This window comes from Eublepharis macularius, chromosome 2 (assembly GCF_028583425.1).
Source record: "Eublepharis macularius isolate TG4126 chromosome 2, MPM_Emac_v1.0, whole genome shotgun sequence".
Classification (NCBI taxonomy): domain Eukaryota; kingdom Metazoa; phylum Chordata; class Lepidosauria; order Squamata; family Eublepharidae; genus Eublepharis; species Eublepharis macularius.
The window spans coordinates 147053217-147073679 of record NC_072791.1 but is presented as its reverse complement, the minus strand read 5'-3'; the positions used below and the strand labels follow the sequence as shown (position 1 = coordinate 147073679).

General features: G+C 41.3%; 1 protein-coding gene across 1 annotated transcript; it reads left to right on the top strand.

Moving 5' to 3' along the window:
• Positions 1–310: 310 nt before the first annotated feature.
• On the top strand, positions 311–20261 carry ZP1 (zona pellucida glycoprotein 1). Its single transcript, XM_054971992.1, has 13 exons — positions 311–419; positions 1096–1239; positions 2825–3009; positions 10452–10636; positions 10735–10829; positions 11525–11652; positions 11739–11928; positions 15496–15635; positions 15888–16072; positions 16160–16257; positions 19601–19728; positions 19819–20008; positions 20087–20261. The coding sequence occupies exons 3-13, from the start codon at positions 2985–2987 to the stop codon at positions 20259–20261; spliced, it is 1539 nt and encodes a 512-aa protein (XP_054827967.1). The 5' UTR covers positions 311–419; positions 1096–1239; positions 2825–2984.
• The last annotated feature ends 202 nt before the right edge of the window (positions 20262–20463 follow it).

Below are 20463 nucleotides of genomic sequence, written 5' to 3'. Positions count from 1 at the left end.
GAAGGGGCTTTATTATAACATTCTAATCTGATGACATTTGCAGGATGGCCGTAACCACTTGAAAGTCCGAGTAGAAGAACTGACAAGAAATGGAGGTGTTGCTGCTACTCAAGACATCCATCTGATTTGCCCGAAAGAAGAACACATTCCAAAACTAGATGACAACATGCGTCCTGTGCCACCACAGCCTGGCCTCGTGCACCTGGTGCCGCACCAGCCCGTGCCACGGCAGCCTGCCTTCGTGCACCTGGTGCTGCCCCAGCCTGTGCCGCCGCAGCCTGGACTCATGCGCCCGGTGCCGCACCAGCCCGTGCCGCCACAGCCTGGCCTCGTGCGCCCGGTGCCGCACCAGCCTGTGCCACCACAGCCCAGCCTCGTGCGCCCCATGCCACACCTGTCTACTCCAATATCAAATCTAGGTATATTAACTTTCATTGAATGTACAGTGTAGGGTTGCCAACCAGAAGCTGACAGTCTAAAGAGACAGGGAGATTGGGGGTACCATCACCACAATTGTATTACATCATTTCTGGGGGAAACCTGAAAGTGACATCATACCTCTCTAGGAATTGCCAAAAACCCTATGGTAAACCATAGAGTTTCTAGAGATTCATAGTGAAGCATGATATCACTTCTGGAGAAAACCCAGTGTAAAGTACAGCAATTTTTTAAAAATTTAAATCCCACTGGCTGACAGTGCAGTTGAGGGTAGTGGGAGATGCCCACAGGACTTCAATGAATAATTATTAGTACCAGCATTTTGAAAGCTCAATATGCATGAGGCATTCTGAAGAGCTTTGGTTTCTGGGCTCTCTAAGGTTTAGTCGAAAGTATTTGCTCTTCATAAAATGAATTAGGCCATTCTTCTGTTCTTGATCACTATTGAATACAGCTTTTCAATGTAGCTGTTGAATTAGAAGAGGTGTGCTGCTTTTGTGGACATTTGAATTGGTAGGATGAAGAACAGATTTTAATGGTGGTCTAAAATGTGAGCTCTAACTGAATAGCTGATATTTTTCTTAAGATTCAAGATACATTGTGATGATGTGCCATTCTAATTTGCTCATGATATTGGCTCTTCTTTTCTCATCTCAGGTTCCCCTTTAACACTGGCGCAGTGCCAGGTTTCATCTGGGAAGATTCCCTGTGCAGATGCACAAGGACCAGCTGCCTGTTACCAGGTTGGATGCTGTTATAATGAATAAGACCAAACTGTTCCATGTTACTATAGCAACACAGGTAAAGGGTAAAATACTTTCAACTCCTTTGAGCTTTTTACTTTCTGTCTCAGTTACTGCCTGAAAATTTGGTTTGGATGCAGCCGTTGCTGTGATTCATTTTAGAAAGAGATGAAGCCTCAAACAGCTTGTTTGGCCATTCTTTTCTTTGTTTAGTACAGTGCTATATACTCCATATTCATACTCTTTCTACTAACATCTCAATATACTTGGAAACATTTATTTATTTACTTATTTATTTATTTTGTTGGGTTTATATCCTGCCCTCCCTGCAAGCAGGCTCAGAGCAGGTCACAACATCATAAAAATCACAATTTAAAATACAATAAATAACAGTTAAAATCATTTTAAAAATCAACAGATCTCATTAAAAAGTGGAGCAGAACAAGCAAAACAGGCAAGGGACCAACCAGCAAGATAGTTTGCCAGCTCCTCAACCACTCTCATAAATGTGACTAATCAACTTGTGTCACCTTAATGTGACCAAACAGGCAATTTTAATGTTGCTTTGCGCTTTCATTGCCACAATTCCCAAGCACATGGAATGTGGCATATGGTGATAGGAACTGGCAGTTTCTCTCCCAGCTTCATGGCATAAGGGATCCTTAAACTCACACGCCAAACTGTACTGATTCAATGTGCTAAATCCTAGTGCATCTTCTAAAAAACATACATCAGTTCCCCTGGAGAAAAATGGCCACTTTGGAGGTAGGCTTCTCAGTTGCTCACTGGTGGCAGGCAGTCTCCCAGGGATTTGCCTCATCACTCGCTGATTGCTGGTGATCAGCAGGAGGTGGCAAGCCCCCCCCCCCAAATTGCCTGCCACGGCAGGCAACTGATGAAAGCTCAGTTTCCTGAGCTCCTGGTATGATCCCATTCCCCTGGTGGGGGTGAGGGATCTCCCGCTTCCACCTTTACTCCCCTTGCCTGGCGGGGCGTGGGGGGAGGCAGAAAACAGGCCTCCCAGGCACACTCCCAGGGGCTGGCGTGATGACATCACTGACCTCATTACACCACACCGAGAGCACTCCCATGCTTCACAGTGGGCCAATTTGGGCCCCAAACAGACCCGCAGCAAAATTGGCCCGCAGCAAAGCGCACGTGCACTCTCCGGTCTTGTGTGATGACATCCCAGAAGTGATGTCATCACACTGGCATGGGGCATCCCTGGACAACCAGAAAGGTAAGCTCTGGGTCCCCCCACTCCTGCTGGGAGGGTAAGGGGACCTGGTAACCCTAGCTTCCAGTGGGGTGCAATGAAGTCACTTGTCTAAATTTAACTTTCCCCAAAATGGTACTCACATTCTGACACTAATAGAACAGAGGGACTAATTAAATGTTTGGGCTTCAAACTGAAAAAAGGTCAGAATTTTCCTGCCTCTTCAGTTCTGTCATTTTGTATTCTTAACAAAACTTTTAGCCAAATGTTTGTACTCTATGGCAACTCTTGTGTTGTGCTTAGAAAGCTTAAAATCTCAAGCCATCCATTAGTAAATTAACAAGTATCTGTAATGTTAGCTATTTAATCAGAAGTATCAATTGCATAACATTGTGACAATGAATAATAGGGGAATTTCATTTGGCAGTATTTCAAGTTTTCTTCTGGAGAATCCTGCCTTGCTTAAAGTTCCTCCTGTGAGAAAATCAGTGGAAGACAACCTTTCCAAAACAAAATCTAACGGGAGGCTGCTGAACTGGAATTCATATGCAAATTTGACTCTGTCAAGCTGGGACTGAATAGGGACTATGAATGGTTATCACATTATCACAGGTAACAGATTTCCTTTACAGAGGCGGGGTCTGGGGGAGCTCAGTGGCACCTGGTGTGGGCTTTCGGGGACCACAGATCTCTGCATCTGGCAAGGAGAGCTGTGGTTATCTTTTTTTTTAAAAAAAATTATTGGTGAGTTTGAATTTTCAAATTTGATACATACGTTCCCTTCATATCTAATTAGTTCTGTTCCCCACCCTTTTCCTCCCCCCTCCCTATTGACTTCCAACAGCTTTCCAACCCTTACCTCCTTTTATTGCTTAATTCTATTTCACTTATATTTTCCTGCAACACATAAATCATAATATCTCTTACCCTAAGCATATTCTAAATCTTTTATACATATACTCTATCAAATATACTATCAATATAGTATTTGTTATATACTATACCATCCAATATAGCATAGCATGCATTGTAATATAACATAACATATATTTATCTGCAACACATAGATCATAATATCTCTTGCTCTAAGCATATTCTAATTCTTTTATGCATATACTCTATCAAATATACCATCAATATAGTATTTGTTATATACTATACCATACAATATAGCATAGCATGCATTATAATATAGCATATCATAACATCCCAATATAGTATGCAATGTGATATACTAACACCATACATCATAATATATTATATATAATATATAGTATAAATTTTCTAATGTATCAATTTTACTTTTCCTTTGTTAAACTATATATTCTAAATCAAATTTTCTTAATCATAAAATTAGCTTAGATTGTTATAATTAAATTCCCCCCTTAATGGTAAAGTCACTTCTCTCCTCCATTTACAACACCACCCTTTAGAAATTCTCAAACTGCCACAGTTCTCCTTTCACATCCCATTTTTTCTCTAAATATTGTTTCAATTTCCCCCAATCAGCAATATATTGTCCTAGGTCAAGATCTTTAAGCTTCCTTGTCATTTTGTCCATTTCTGCCATGTACAGCAATTTGTAAATCCAATCTTCTATGGTTGGTACTTCTTGTACTGTCCACTTCTGCGCGTACAAAAGTTTTGCCGCTGTAGTCATGTAAAATAGCAATGTTCTATACTGCATTGGAATAACTTCCATCCCCAAGTTCAGTAGCAACAATTCTGGGTTCTTATTTATTTGAATGTGTAAAATCTCATTAATTACTTCAGTTATATCTCCCCAATATTGCTTAGCTACTTCACAAGTCCACCACATATGGTACAGTGATCCTTCATGCTTTTTGCATTTCCAGCATTTGTCTGACATATTCGTATTCCCTAGTGCAATTTTCTTTGGTGTTAAGTACCATCTGTAGATCATTTTGTATACATTCTCTTTAATATTCGTACAAGTTGAAATCTTCAGTGTATTTTTCCACAGGTGTTCACACGCCTCCATTGTTATTTCTTTGTGAAAGTTTATTGCCCACTTCACCATCTGGATTTTAACTGTTTCATCCTCCGTATGCCATTTCAGGAGTAGTTTATAGATATTTCTTTCTTGCCTTCTTGTAGCATCACTTCTTCTAGTTCAGAATTTTCCATTCTTATACCTCCTTTTAAGCAGTCCGAGTTATAAAGATCTCTGATCTGTCTATATTGAAACCATCCATAACAAGGAGACAACTCTTCTTCTGTTTTTATTCTTAGCATTGAATGTTGTACTTGTGTTATCTCCTTGTAGGTTAGACGCTGCTCATTGTCGACAATTCTCGGTTCTATTACTTCATACGGAAGGAATTCCATCTTCCATGTAAACCTTATATTTTTCCAGACTGTGAAGAGGCTTCTCCGAATATAATGGTGCAAAAACATCGAGTCTGCTTTTATTTTATCATACCACATGTATGCATGCCTTCCAAATATTTTTTTATGTCCCTCCAAGGCCAGCAATTTACGATTTTTTAACGTTATCCAATCTTTTAACCATACCAGGCATATTGCTTCATAATATAGAGCAGAACCACAAGTGAAAAAGGCACCGATTGGACACTTGTCAGCTTCCCTCAAGTTTTTTTTTTAAAGATTTTTATTTTTTTATTAACTACATTGACTAATAATACAAAGGGAGAGAAGGGGGGCAGGGGAAGGAAAGAAAATAAAACAGCAACATATAACAACACTACACTACACATAATGCTTTCCCTTCATACTGCCATTATTAAAAAATTAAAACTTTGTATGATATTGATGGAGTGGCTGACCTTGCAAAATACAAATTACAATTCAAATTAAGTCTTCCCCCCCCCCCCCGGGCCTCGGACGCAATTCTCTCTGAGCAGCTGCAGCCGCAGTGCTCGTTCCCTCCCCCCCCTTCAGACTTCGCCTTTTCTTCTTGCTTGGTGTCTTGCTGAAATTCTTGATTTTTGTCCTCAAAGTCCCTTAATTGATCTTCTGATGTTATTTTGTAAGCTTGATCTTTGTAACTGAACCAAATACCTTCCGGAAATAGCCATTTGTACTTTATTCCATGTTCCCTCAGAAGAGCTGCGAGCTTTTTATACTTAAATCTTCTTTTCCGAACTAAAAATGGGACGTCCTTCAGTATCTTAACTTTATTACCCAGAAAATCCAGATCCGCATTATATGAGTTGTATAGGATAGTGTCTCGGATCCTTTTAGATGAAAACTCGATGATGATCTCGCGAGGCAGCTGACGCTTCGTTGCATATTTTGAAGAAGCCCGACGGACTTCCAAAATGGCGCTTTTTACCTCTTCTTTAGTTGCCCTCGCGGGTATCGCCAATAGTTCCGAGGCCAGACCACATAAATCCTCATTTTCCTCCTCTTTCACGTTCTGGAGGCGCAAAATTGTCTGTGTTCGTTCCACTTGTAGCCCGATGAGCTACAAGCCCGATGGTTCTCCACCAGCTTTAACTCTTTATTCGTTGCCCTCACGAGTGACGCATTTTCCGGGGCAGACTTCTCTGCCCCCCCCGCTGCTTCCTTAATGGTTTTCACTTCGCTCTCAATTAAGCCCACCCTTTGATCTGTTTCATTCAGCTTGTCAACAAAGGGCTTTATGGCTTCGATAACCAACCTTTTCACCAAGTCTTTGAGCGACTCTCCTTTCGCCTGCAGGGCAGCCGAAATTGACTTGCCCAAAGCGGGACTCTGCTTTTCCGCTGCCATTTTAGGGGGGGGGAACGCCAACCAAATTCTGAAACTCAGCGAGGAGGAAGAGCGAGCCTTCTTAGCTTCAGATCCCACCACTCCTTCGTGTGCGCTTGTAATAATAGAAGGGATTCGCTTACTTACAGGCTTCCGCCTAGTTCTGCTCTTTGCCGTTTTCCATGGCCCGGCAGCACTCAAGGTGCCGCGCACGTCTGCCGGCCTCCATAGGGACAAACGGGCAATTTACCCCCCCGCGTCGATTTCAGGGGGCTCTTCCCGCCGCATCCCGGACCCTGCCTCCCTCACTGGGAGTCCTGGGGGCTAATCTTCGCAGATCAGCCGCCCGGTCAGGCTGCTCAGGCGCTTCCTCCCGGACCTGCGGAGAGGAGCGTCTGACATGGCCGAGAAAACGAAACCGAATTCAGCTTCCCTCAAGTTTTGATGGGAAATGTGGGCAGCTTGGCGGAATGTTGGACAAGTGACAGTTGAAAAGTCCATTGGACAGCAGTCAGAGAGCGAAGCTGCGAGACCAGGATGCCTACATTTCCCATCAAAACTTGAGGGAAGCAGACAAGTGTCCAATCTGTGCCTTTTGTCACTTGTGATTCTGCTCATAGTCTTATATTGGGCAGTTGCAAGCCACCTCTTTCCTTCACATCCTGTAATATTTTCATTTTCACACGTGGTTTCTTGCCTGCCCACACAAAGTCTGAAATTTTCCTTTGCCATTTATCGAACTGTTTTGAGTCCCGAATAATTGGAATTGTTTGCAGCAAGAACATCACTCGTGGTAAAACATTAATCTTTACTGCTGCTATTCTTCCCAACCATGATAAATTCAATTTATTCCATTTTATCAAGTCTCTCTCTATTTGTACCCACAGTTTATCATAGTTGTTTTTGAATAAATCTATATTTTTCGCAGTCAGTTCAATACCCAGATATTTTACTTTGTTAGTTACCTCACAGTCCGTTATCACCATTAGTTCTTGTTGCTTCTGTTTAGTCATATTCTTGCATAGTATTTTTTATTCACATAAAATCCAGCTAGATCCCCAAACTGCTTTATTTTCTCTATTACATTTGGCATGTTTTCAATTGGATCTTCTACTATTAACATTATGTCATCCGCAAATGCTCTGACCTTGTAGGAAAATTCCTTTATTTTTATACCTCGGATTGTATCATCCTCTCGTATTTGAACCATCAATATTTCCAAAACCAGAATAAACAACCATGGAGACAGAGGGCAACCCTGTCTTGTTCCTTTACTTATTTTCAATTTTTTAATTAAGTCCTCATTCACTACAATCGCTGCACTTTGGTCTCTGTAAATTTCTCTGACCGCTTGTATGAACCTTTCTCCCATTTGCAGCTTTTCCATAGTGGCAAACATAAAGTCCCAGTTCAGATTGTCAAATGCTTTTTCTGCATCCACGAAAAAGAAACCAACTTCCCTATCACAATGCTTGTCATAATATTCAATAGCATTTATTACTATCCTTAAATTATCTTTGATTTGTCTGTTAGGTAAAAATCCTGCCTGTTCCTCTGCAATGAATTCCACCAGCCATCCTTTTATTCTCTCTGCCAAAACTTTTGCAAATATTTTATAGTCATTGTTCAATAACGAAATTGACCTGTAATTTTTAACATTAGTCAAGTCCAGTCCATCTTTCGGAATCAGTGATATGTTAGCTTCATTCCATGAATCAGGAATTCTTTGGCCTTGCATAGTTTCATTCATTACTTCTCTCAGAAAAGGTGCCAATTCGTTAGCCATCACTTTATAGAACTTTGCTGTTAGTCCATCCGGTCCTGGTGCTTTCCCCAATTTCGTTGATAGGATGGCCTCTTTTATTTCTTCCTCTGTCACTTCTCTGTTTAATTTTTCTTTCCATTCCTCCAACATCGTTGGTAGTTTCATTTTCTCCAGGTATTCCTCTATTGAACCCCTATTCACGTCTTTTTTCTGGTACAGTTTTGCATAAAATTTATAGAAGGCTTTACTGATGGCTGGTTGCTCCAATAATATTCTATCTTCCTCTCGGATTTTAATTATAGTTTCCTTCTCTTTTTTCTTTTTCAATTGCCAAGCTAGATATTTGCCAGGTTTATTTGCACCTTCAAATATTTTTTGGTTCATTTTTTTCAAGTTCCACTCCAATTCTTTGTTGTTCATTGCCGTCAATTGCTCCTGCAATATTTTTATATCGTGATATATTCGCTTCTTCCCTGGTCTTTTCTTAAGTTGCATCTCTTTGGCTTTGATTTTTTCCATTATTTCCTTTCTTTTTTCTTCTTTTCTCCTTCTATCTCTTCCGTTTAAGTCCATCAGTATTCCTCTAATTACCGCTTTGTAGGTGTCCCATACCTTGTAAGTTGACACATCCTTATTTATGTTGCATTGTATAAAGAACTTGGTTTCCTTTCGCAGCAAAGCCATATTGTCTTCTATCTGCAGCAAGTCTTCATTTATCCTCCATCCTCTTTTTTTGATATTTTTTCCAAATCTCCACATAATTGGGTTATGATCTGAGCTTACTTTAGGCATAATCTCCACATCTCTAGTCCACAACGTCAATTCTTTGGAAGCCCAGATCATATCAATTCTTGATAATGTAAAATGTCTTGCAGAGTAAAAAGTATATTGTCTATTTTTAGGATTTTGTCTCCTCCATACATCCTCCAGACTTTCTTGCTCTTTGATCGCAAAAAATGACTTTGGCAAAAGTCCTCTTTTTTTCTGTGCAATTTTAGATTTCTTGTCTTCTTCCAAGCTTGTAACTCCATTAAAGTCGCCCGCCATAATTATTTGGTCATAAGTCAACTCTTCTAGTTGTCCTTGCAAGTCCTTAAAAAAGTTTTCTTTTGCGCCATTCGGTGCATAAATTCCAATCACCAAAATCTTTTTTGAGTTCCAAATTATTTCCACCGCTAGATATCTGGCTTCTACATCGCTTAAAACTAGTTTTGGCTGCAGCTCCTCCTTTATGTACAGTACAACTCCTCTCTTCTTCTTTTTGGAGGCAGCTGCAAATTCATTTCCCAGTTTTGCCCATTTAAAATACTTTTAAGTCCTGTTTTCTAATATGTGTCTCTTGCAAGCATACTATATTACATTTTTGTTTTAGAAGCCAATGGAGAATAGCCTTACGTTTACAAGGGGAATTTAGTCCATTTACATTCCAAGATATAATTTTATACTCCATGGTTACATTCTTGTACTTTTTGGTAAGTCCTTTTCATTGTCCCGAATAAAAACTTCCATCTCATGGCCAGATCTAATGTTCTTCCTTGTTCCACCAAATTCAAATGCCAGTCCTTCCGGTATTTCCCATCTATATCTAATTTTCAAGTCCTTTAACATTTGGACCAAGAGAGCTGTGGTTATCGAAGGCTCATACTGCATTGGAATTGGATGGTCTAGCTGTTTGGCTGCTACAAACTAACAGGGCAAACTCCTTTGAAGCCAACTGATCCACACACCAAAAGGAGATGTTTACATATACTAGCAAAGGAATGTTTTGATTGCACCCTCCCCCCCTAATTGCCTCTTCTCTCTCCTCCCCTTCTCCTTCCTCCTCTTCTATATTTGACCAGTCTCTGTATCATGCATCTGACGAAGAGAACTTGATTCTCGAAAGCTTATGCTACAATAAAATTGGTTAGTTTTAAAGGTGCTACTGGACTCTTTTTGATTTTGCTACCACAGACTAACATGGCTAACTCCTCTGCATTTCTGAAAGTTGGTTTGCTGGCTTTTCTATGCAATAAGCATTCATAGGGGCATACACCAGACACATTCTAGGCCACTCTCCCACATTATAGCAAGCTGTAGCCTATGGTGCCTCCACATGAACTGTGTAGAACAGCTGGTGCTGAAAGTGTCCCTAAAAGTGGCTTCCAGGTTTCCTACCAATAGAATGTAACATGTGAATGATCAAACACCTAAACATCTGGAGAATATTTGGTACTGGAATTTGCAGTGTAAGTTTTGAGCCTGAGCTTGCAGTACAGGTGAACTATTTACTGTAATGACTCATAAACAATACTCATGTGCAGTACAAAATTATGATGCATCAGTTCATTTGGGAATGCATTTTCTATGAGGGGCTTTCAGGCTTCATAGACAGTAGAGTACAAGGTTTTCTTAAGGAATGAATTTGTCTCAAGATCTGAAATGAGATGGGAGAAACTCTTGAACTGCTGAAGCTAAAGAAATGGAACATTCTCTTTTCTGTTCTCAGCAAGCTTTGTTCTAAGGACACCAAGACTTTACTATCGAAACTAACAATTTCTATTTGTATTTTTTGTTCTGTTTTTATGCCTTGCAGTCACTGTTCAGTGCCTTCAGGATGGTCACTTCGTCCTGGTTGTCTCCAGGCATATTTTGGACTACCCAGTTATCCTTGATAGTGTCAGGCTGTCTTATGCCCAAGCAGGGTGTGATCCCATCAGGAGAACAGAGGATTTCCTAGTCTTCTGCTTCCCCCTAACACAGTGTGGTACAACAGTACAGGTAAGGATGCAGCTGTTGTAGCCTTGGATCCCTCCACAGGTATTTTTTCAACTGCACCTTTGTGATGCATAACCTGTATTGTTGCTGTTTTTTTCAAGGTGACTGGTGGTAGATTGATATATGAAAATCAGCTGGTATCTGGCATTATCTTAAATGGGCCAGATGGGTCTATCACAAGAGACAGCACCTTCATGTAAGATGATCTTTTCCATGTTTTGCTGAGATAGTTGGTACCTTCTCAGGGGTTATTGTTGTAGCATGCATAAGCTGGATGCTGTTAGTCTTGCATAAATTATTTCCCAGTGAGACAATACTACTACTACTACTACTACTACTACTACTACTACTACTACTACTACTACTACAATAATAATAACATTTGATTTATATACCTCCCTTTAGGACAACTTAAGGCCCACTCAGAGCAGTTTACAAAGTATGCTATTATTATCCCCACAAGAAAACACCCTGTGAGGTGGGTGGGGCTGAGAGAACTCGTAGAAGCGGTGACTGACCCAAGGTCATTCAGCTGGCTTCAAGTGGAGGAGTGGGGAATCTACTACTACTAATTACATGTTGCTTTTTGCACCTCAGGTTCATGCAGAGGCTCAGGCTATGAACAGAAGAGGTTTCCAAAATGAAATATGTGGAGTAAGAGTAAAACTTACTACTGCTAAACTTATTAAACTAAGATCTTGGTGGTTTTTGTTGGATCCTGTCCCTTGGTATAAGAAGTATTAATAGTAAGATAATTAGATAAGACTTTCTAATAGGATTCTTGCTTAGTCATAGGAAGTATAAAGCTGATTTGAGAACAAATCTGTTTTACAATGGAAGCAAACAGCTAGAACAAGCCTATGCAGCATCTATTCTCTTTCATATATGCAGTCTCCACACTTGCTGCGTCTACAATGCCACTGACTTCTTGCCAGTCCAGGCTGAAGTAATCTTGCCTCCCACCCCAGCTCCAGTTTCCCAGATGGGACCTCTCCGTCTTGAACTGCGCATTGCTACAGGTAAATGTATTCCTAAACATGGTGCCAAGACCACCATCTTCTCCTGAAGAGCCAGTTGACACTTCTGCTTTGCCTCCTGTCCCCAGATGCCAGTTACAGAACCTATTACTCAGATGGAGATCATCCTGTGGTGAAGGTCCTCGGGGACCCTGTGCATGTGGAGGTTCATGTCTTGCAAAGAATTGACCCATTCCTGGTTCTGGTTCTGCATGAATGTTGGGCTTCTCCCAGCGCTAATCCCCTTGAGCAACTACAGTGGCCAATCCTGGTGGTTGGGTGAGTGGAGAAAAATAGTCAATCAGATTGGCTCCTCTTAAAGAAATGCATGTAAAATCTCCCCTGTTGTCTATGTTCCTGTGTCCATTCAATATAACAGAATTCAACAAACTCAGCCTTGCTGCATTTATCTTCATATCCAAGGACTCCCTATCATAACTGTAAAAATATCTCATCTCTTCGATTTCAGAGCTATTCATCCCTCCAGCCTTCAGTAACTGCTCAGTAAGACCAATTCCAGCATTAAAATCACCAGCAATTATTAACTTAGCATTGGAATAAGATGTTACCATTTTTTCGACTAAATCTCTTAGCTTCCTCCAGTTACTCAAAAGGGTGTTTTTATCTCTGACAGGTGGTAAATAAACTTATATTAATACAAAGGAATGATTGCTAAATTTTATATATACAGCTAGGACCAATGAATAAGATTCCTTCTTCTCTACAGAGATACATTGTATTGTGTTAGAAATTAAACAGGGCAGACCCGCTTTAGGGGACCTACCATTGTTACCTGATTAAGCTTTAACTGCAAAAGCTGTGTAACCTGTTAAACAGATTCCGTTAGTTGACCATGTTTCCTGCAGCAATATAATTTGAATTTTTTAAAAAAGGATTCCACCTCTGATATTTGGACTCCAGAATTCCAACCTGTTACATTCCAAGATTACCTTCACTTGGCGTCCACAGAGTCAGTCTTGCATCATCTCTGTAATGATATCTTGTTCGTCTACTACACAGCTATTATTAGAATTACATATTATCACCTCGGGTTCCACAGGCAGATGGACCACCGTCCCTTTTAAACCTCAGTTCAGTGAAAATGAAAGTTAGAGAGAAGTAAATAAGAGACACTTACCCACAACTTTGAAGTGGATAGAATGATTTGTCTTAGGAAGCACTAATAACTGCATACTGTGTTCTCCACATAAACCAGAAGAACACATCTTGACACCAGAAGATGGCATGCGACGAATGCCACAAACATCCCAGCCTGGCCTAATCCACCCAGTGCCACCACTCCAGCCTGGCCTAGTGCACCCGGTGCTGCCTCAGCTGCCCCAGCTTGACCTAGTGAGCTTGGCGCCTCCTCAGCTGCAGTCACCCCAGCCTGGCCTAGTGCACCCGGTGCTACCGCCCCAGGCTGGCCTAGTGCGCTCAGTTCTTCCTCAGCTGCAGCCGTCCCAGCCTGGCCTAGTGTGCTCGGTGCTGCTTCAGCCACAGCCACCCCAGCCTGGCCTAGTGTGCCCAGTGCCGCCGCCGCAGTGACTCCAGCCTGGCCTATTGCGCCTGGTGCCGCCTCAGCCTCAACCGCTCCAGCCTGGCCTAGTGCGCCCGGTACCACCTCAGCTGCAGCCACCCCAGCCTGGCCTAGTGCACCCAGTGTTGCCACAGCCGCAGCCACAGCCACTCCAGCCTGGCCTTGTGCGCCCAGTGCCACTTCAGCCACAGCTTCCCCAGGCTGAACTCATGCGCCCAGTACCTCACCTCTATTCTCCAATATACAGCATTGGTATGTGAATTCCAATATGTAATAATTATTGCTAGTCTTAAATGCTGAACCTGCATGAGGCAGTTTCTTCATAAAACACAACTTTGGGTTCTGCACTCACTGGATGTAGTCCGGCCAACTACAGATTTTCACATTTTAATAGTATTGTATGAACTCCATTACTATATAAGCTTATAATAAGAGAAATATGAGTGAATCTTATGTAGTGACATTTTGATGTCCCCTTACAACATTATGTAATATATTGACATGAATATTCCAGCAAGCAGCCAAATTTGAATTAAAGATATTAAATATTAAAACATTCTTAAATGAAGCTGTTTTCCATCTCTGCCACACCTTTTCAAGTGCTTTCTTTTTCCTGGAATGTAACCTGTTCTATATTGTCTAAGATAAATCTTACTGCTTTGTGTCATATTAAATCTGATATCGCCTCATAACTGTTTACCACCTGGGGTCTGTCAGCTGCATACTTTTGTCAGTCAATATTCAATGCCTAAGAAAATGAACAATGAAAAGACTTCCATACAAATTTTAGGAATTTTGGGGGTACTAATAGAGGATAGAGTATGAAGCTGGCAATTTTACTAGCGCAGAGTCTTTGTATGATAGATAATGTATGCCCAGACAATATGGGTGAGGATGAACTACGCATATTCAGCATCAATGAGGCAAAACTAAAAAACTAACACTCTGGATACCATGCTGCCCATAGGACAAGCCAACTAGAAACACTAGTGTCAAATCTATGCAGTAACTACAGCCTAACACCATTGCTGTAGTACAAAAACAAAATTACCTACAATACTCTTAGCAGCGATGTTACCAATGAGTGCTTAGGAATAGGCATTTATAGTGACGGGAGGGGTTGTGAAACTGTAGGGTAAATTTGCACCTGGAAGAATTGTGGAGAACATCTGAGGGATCATGTCAAAAGTTCAAGGTTCAGAACAAAGAGCAAATATTTAACACCCATGTTCTACAAACTTATTCTGATATACCTTCATTTGTGATCTATCATTTAGTTTTATGTGTGTAGCCATGTTGATCTGTGGTAGAACAGCAACATTTGAGTCTAGTGGCACCTTTTCAAGATGTAGGCTTTTGAGAGTTAAAGTTCACTTCATCGAGTATCTTCTACTATAAACTAACACAATTACTCACCTGGAATTAAATTTATTTTTGCTCTCATTCCCCCGCCCCTTTCTCTCTCGCTCTGACTTTTCTAGAAGTGTTGAGAACTGAAATTTCCTACCCCCACCAGTGGGTTGTGGCCAAGTCAAAGGAAACCAACATTGAAAGGAAGAGACTGAGAATTTGGCTTTATGTTGGCAGATGTTATGCATGCCTTACCGCAGGTCACAGAAGTGCCACCTGGCATACTGTGCTGTACTCTTCAGCTTCTAACTTTTCTGAAAGTATAGGCAGAAAATCAGCAAGTGTGTCTTCTCCTGGAACATTGGAAAACACATTACTTGTTGAATTTCTGCTTGTTAAAAATAAAAATGACCTTTTAGAAGAGGACAACCCAAGTATGAATGGTTCTTATTTTCAGCTGGTATAGTGTTGCCTTGGCTCATTAGTTGATCATTTCTAGTTCATTATAATCTCTGGTTTGTGTTTTGAATTGTTGGGGATGTTAGGTGACTGTGACTCATTGCAGCTGGTGCAGCAAAATGGATATTCACATAAATTGCTGAGGTGGGTTGTCAGCTACCTGGAGGAAAGATTTCTTATCACTTTAGCAGAGGCTTAATGGATTACTTACCTGCATGATGTTAAAAGATTCAGTTACCAATTTCCACACATTAAGCTTCTATCAAAGGAACAGGGCATTTTCCTCCAGACCTGTTGGTAGAACTATTTCCCAGCCAGTGTTGACTATCCTCAGGCTTGTATGATAATAGTGTGTGAATCTTCTATGTGTTTAAATTGGCTCATATGGAAGAAACATTTAATTGTTTCTCACCATATGGATTTTCAGCATCAAGGTCTTGTGCTTGTTCCCACAGACTAATGAAGTGTGGTTATGCTTTTATTTTGGGTTCTTGCAGGCACCCATTTAACACTGGAACGATGTCGAGTTCTGGGCAGGAAAATCCCCTGTGTACCTATGACCAAGCTACTTGCAGTCAAGCTAGATGCTGCTATGATGACAGTGACATCAGTACTCCTTGTTACTATGGTAACACAGGTAAAATCTAGTATCTGAGCAGTGGACTGAATTCCTAATATTGGTGTGATAGTTCTTGAACAATCTGGTGCTGCATTTGACTGTCTCCTATATGTTAGCTTTGTGGACCTGGGGGATGATGCAGTTCTACAATAGAATGTTACACATTTTGCTGAAATGGCTCTGACAGAGGGAGAATGGATTATGAAGATACCATAGTTGTTGTCTCTTCTGTTGCTGAGATATTTTCTGTGATCCTTTAGTTCGTTGCAGTCACTGTTCAGTGCCTTAGGGATGGCCACTTCATCCTGGTTGTCTCCCGGGACATGTTGAACTTCCCAGTTGTCCTTGACAGTGTTAAGCTGTCTTATGCCCAAGCAGGTTGTGACCCTGTCAGGAGAACAGAGGCTTTTCTCATCTTCCACTTCCCCCTGACACAATGTGGCACAACAGTCCAGGTGAGAATGCAGCTGTTTTAACATAGGGAAAACTGTCAGTGCTGAAATTGTTGTGTAGATGAACTTTATCATTTCCATTCTTTCTAGGTGATTGGTGACAAACTAATTTATGAAAATCAACTAGTCTCTGGCATTGATATCCAAAATGGGCCAGATGGCTCCATCACCCGAGATAGCACCTTCATGTAAGTTTCCAGTACAGCAGGTATGGAACTACCAACAGACTGAAAAAAAGACCTGTACTCCTCTCCCTCTAATGGTAGTTTTTAAGGAAGGAATCTGTAAATGAATCACTCCATAACCTGCAGATCAACACTGGATTGGATCCAAAGACTCACATGTTAAACTCCACTGGTAGACGGTATCTTATACACACATACCCATACCACCCAAGAGCTGCTCCTGAGGTCAGGGAGGCCTTGGGAGTAGTGGGAAGAAAACTCTAGCAGTAGCACATAGAAGGAATTTTAATGTTTGGACTTAATAGTCTTATTGCTTACCCACCACCAACATCCAGGATCCAGCCACTAATTAACTAAATTACTATAGCTTGCAAGCCTATGCTCACTCATGTGGAAGTAAGTACAGTTGAACTTATAGAAACTTAGTAGTAACCATGCATTGAGCAGTGCTGGCTGCATCTGGAAATGGTGACCATTAGAAAACTCAAGAAAACCACACAGTGAGAAATGTAGGTATTTGCTGTTTAAAGATATAATCATGAATTCAATTTCCAAATGAATTCCATTTCCAAAAAGTTTCAGGTGGGTAGCCATGTTGGTATGTAGTAGAAGAGCAAAATTTGGTTCCAGTAGAACCTTAAAGACCAAATAGATTTCCATGGTATGAGTTTTTGAGAGTCAAAGCTCCCTTTGTCAGTTATGAGGAGTGGAAAAAGGAAGTAGTCTTTATAATACAGGCAGGGGGTGGGAGAAGTATTGCAAATTAGAGTGTCAGGAAGCTAGCTATAATACATGTTGTAATTTGTTTGATAGAGCATGAGTATGAAGTACAGAAAATTAGCGAGAAAAGTCCAATGTCCTGATTCAACCCTAAGGGAGTCCATTGTTCCAAATTTGCAAAATAAAATTCATTTTCAGCAGTCTCATGATGTAATTTTCCTTTGAAGTTTCTCTGGTTGAGAACTGCTAGTCTTAGGTCAGCAATGAAATGTCCTGGGAAATTTCAATATTCTCCCACTGGTTTTTGAATGTTGTGATTTTTTTATATCAGATTTATGCCCATTTATTCTTTTGCAAAGGGTCTTAACTGTTTATCCAATATAAAGAGTTGAAGGGCATTGCTGACACTGGGTGGCATATGTAACACTAGAAGATAAACAAGTGAATAAGACTGAGATGGTATAACTGGTATTGTTAGGTCCAGTGATTGTGTTGTTAGAATGAATATGGGAGCAGAGTTGGCATCTTGGTTTATTGCCGCCCTGGTCCCAGAGTTTGTGTCCATATTGGGAAGTGTCCTGCCCCCATATTCACTCCAATAACACAATCACTGGACATCTGCCTGGATTATAACGATTCCTACCTTTTCCCACTCATTGTATCTGATGAAGGGAGCTTTGACTCTTGAAAGCTCATACTCTGGAAATTTCGTTGGTTTTTAAGGTGCTACTGGATACAACTTGCTCCATTTCTAAATGTTTTCCTTGTTACTAAGTGGTCACAACCAGCTTCCCTGTGCCTGGCTTTAGGGAAAAGAGCACCAAGCCATGAAGTTTTTATGCAACACAAAATTAATTTACAGAATTTGCTACCACATGATGGATTGATGCCCACTGTAGCAGACGATTTTTAAAAAAAGCAGTTTCACAGAGGATGGCTGTAGAAACTATTAGCCTACAGTAGCTAAATGGAACCTCCATGTTCAGGGGAAGTACACTTTCCAATACTAGATGCTAAGGAGAAACAAGGGAGAGGAAATAAGTAAGTCAAATATAGTAGCTGTGAGTAGGTAAGAAGAAAAAATGCTATTGGCCCACACACTGCAGAATATTATTTCTAATAATGGAGAATGAGGTAGACTCAAACTTAAATTGGACAAGTGTAATGCTCACACTAAAATTGTAGTGCTTTTAATAGGGAGTAACCAGTGTACCTTTGCAGTTGGGAGGGGGGAGCAAAGCAGCTTTGCATCATAAATCCTCAAATATTCCCTCAAGAAATAAATTAAAATATATTGAAAAACTAAGCAAAGGTCCTTAAAGTTTGATTATTGTCCTTGCTGCTTATTTCAGAACTATACATTCTAGAAAATATGTAAGAGTATCCTGTAAAACCAAATTCTGCAACAACAAAAAGTTGTGCTTTCTTTTGCACAGAATTATGCAAACTAACATCAGACTGAGGTGGTTTAAGAGTAAATATGGCAGATAGAGAGTTTTTGAGAAGTATCTCCAGGGACCTCCCTGTTAGCAGAACATTACACGCTTCCTCTGATGTGTTTCCTTTACAATTGTAAAGGCTATGAACCCGCTGCTTCATGTAACACACACGTGCTCACTACTCTCAGGAAGCTAAATTCTTTCCCTTAGAATTTGTACTTTTTGACTCCTGGATTGTTTACAGTTCTGATTGCAGGGCTGTACTACAGCATCTCTTCTCTGCTTTCACCTGGGTCCTTCTGCATGCCAAGCAGATGCTGTTCCATTGAGCCACAGCCCCTCCCTGATCTAACCTTCTGTTCTATTGCACAATTCTTGAGAACACAACTGTCATACTAATTACATTTAGTGTCATGGTCTCCTCATGGCTGCTACTGAACTGTAAACTAAGGCTTTCCATGTGTGCTGAGAATTCCCTAACAGACTTTCAAGAATGCCAGTTTTTGCTTAGAGCTGCAGTGAAGTGTAGAATGAGAAGCACACAGAATCTGAAGCATATTACTTGGGTGGTATAACGACAGTTTTAATCTAGCTTGAACTAGACTTGGTTTCCAAGTTCTCATTTAGGACTCCAGTATTTAAAGAGCCTCGTGGCACAGAGTAGTAAGCTGCAGTACTGCAGCCCAGGCTCTGCTCATGACCTGAGTTCAATCCTGGCAGAAGCCAGGTTCAGGTAGTCAACTCAGGGTTGACTCAGCCTTCCATCCTTCTGAGGTCGGTAAAATGAGTACCCAGGTTCCTGGGAGTAAAGTGTAGATGACTGGGGAAGGCAATAGCAAATCACCCTGTAAAAAGTCTGCCAAGAAAACGTCATGATGCGACATCCCCCCATGGGTCAGTAATGACTCAGTGCTTGCACAGGGGACTACCTTCTCAAAACGTTAGCCTACATGGAAGGTGAGGTCAGCTAGAGAGGCCCTGGTTTGTACACTGCTTCCACCATCCAAACTTGGGCAACTGTGCTGCTAGCAGGAGGCTCTATCAGTTGTGACCAAACTCTGGCATTCCCTTCCCCATAAAGCAAACCTAGTAAACACAGCCTAAAATAATATGCAAGCTGCTTTAAAGGACATCTCACATCAAAAAGTAAGAATGATAAATGAAACATTGTCCTCTTCTGTATACAGGCTCCATGCTCGCTGCATCTACAATGCCACTGACTTCTTGCCAGTCCAGGCTGAAGTAATCTTGCCTCCCACCCCAGCTCCAGTTTCCCAGATGGGACCTCTCCGTCTTGAACTGCGCATTGCTACAGGTAAATGTATTCCTAAACATGGTGCCAAGACCACCATCTTCTCCTGAAGAGCCAGACAGTTGACACTTCTGCTTTGCCTCCTGTCCCCAGATGCCAGTTACAGAACCTATTACTCAGATGGAGATCATCCTGTGGTGAAGGTCCTCGGGGACCCTGTGCATGTGGAGGTTCATGTCTTGCAAAGAATTGACCCATTCCTGGTTCTGGTTCTGCATGAATGTTGGGCTTCTCCCAGCACTAATCCCCTTGAGCAACTACAGTGGCCAATCCTGGTGGATGGGTGAGTGGAGAAAAAGCTGCTAGTTTTCAGTTACTGATGGTTGGGTTGCATTCTTGGTTTGAATGTTCTTGTTCCCAGGTGCCCATTTGAAGGAGACAACTACAGAACCCAGCTGGTGCCCCTGGGGCCTGCTTCATCCGAGCTGCCTTTTCCAGCTCACTACCAGCGCTTCATAATTTCTACTTTTGCATTTGTGGATTCTGGTTCTAAACTGGTACTCAGTCAGTTGGTAAGGAAATGTACTCACCAGTGATAGCCCAGGAGTTATACATAGACAGGAAACTTCTGTTCTTCCATGGATATAATGGATCATAAAGAACAAAAAACTTGCTAGCCACCTATCATTGTCCTTTGCCATGACTTCTTCACAAATGCGTACTTTGTCCTTCAGGTTAGAAGACTTCAGTTGGGGAACTGTGATATGTCGGTAATACATGATGCTTTCTTCCTCTCTG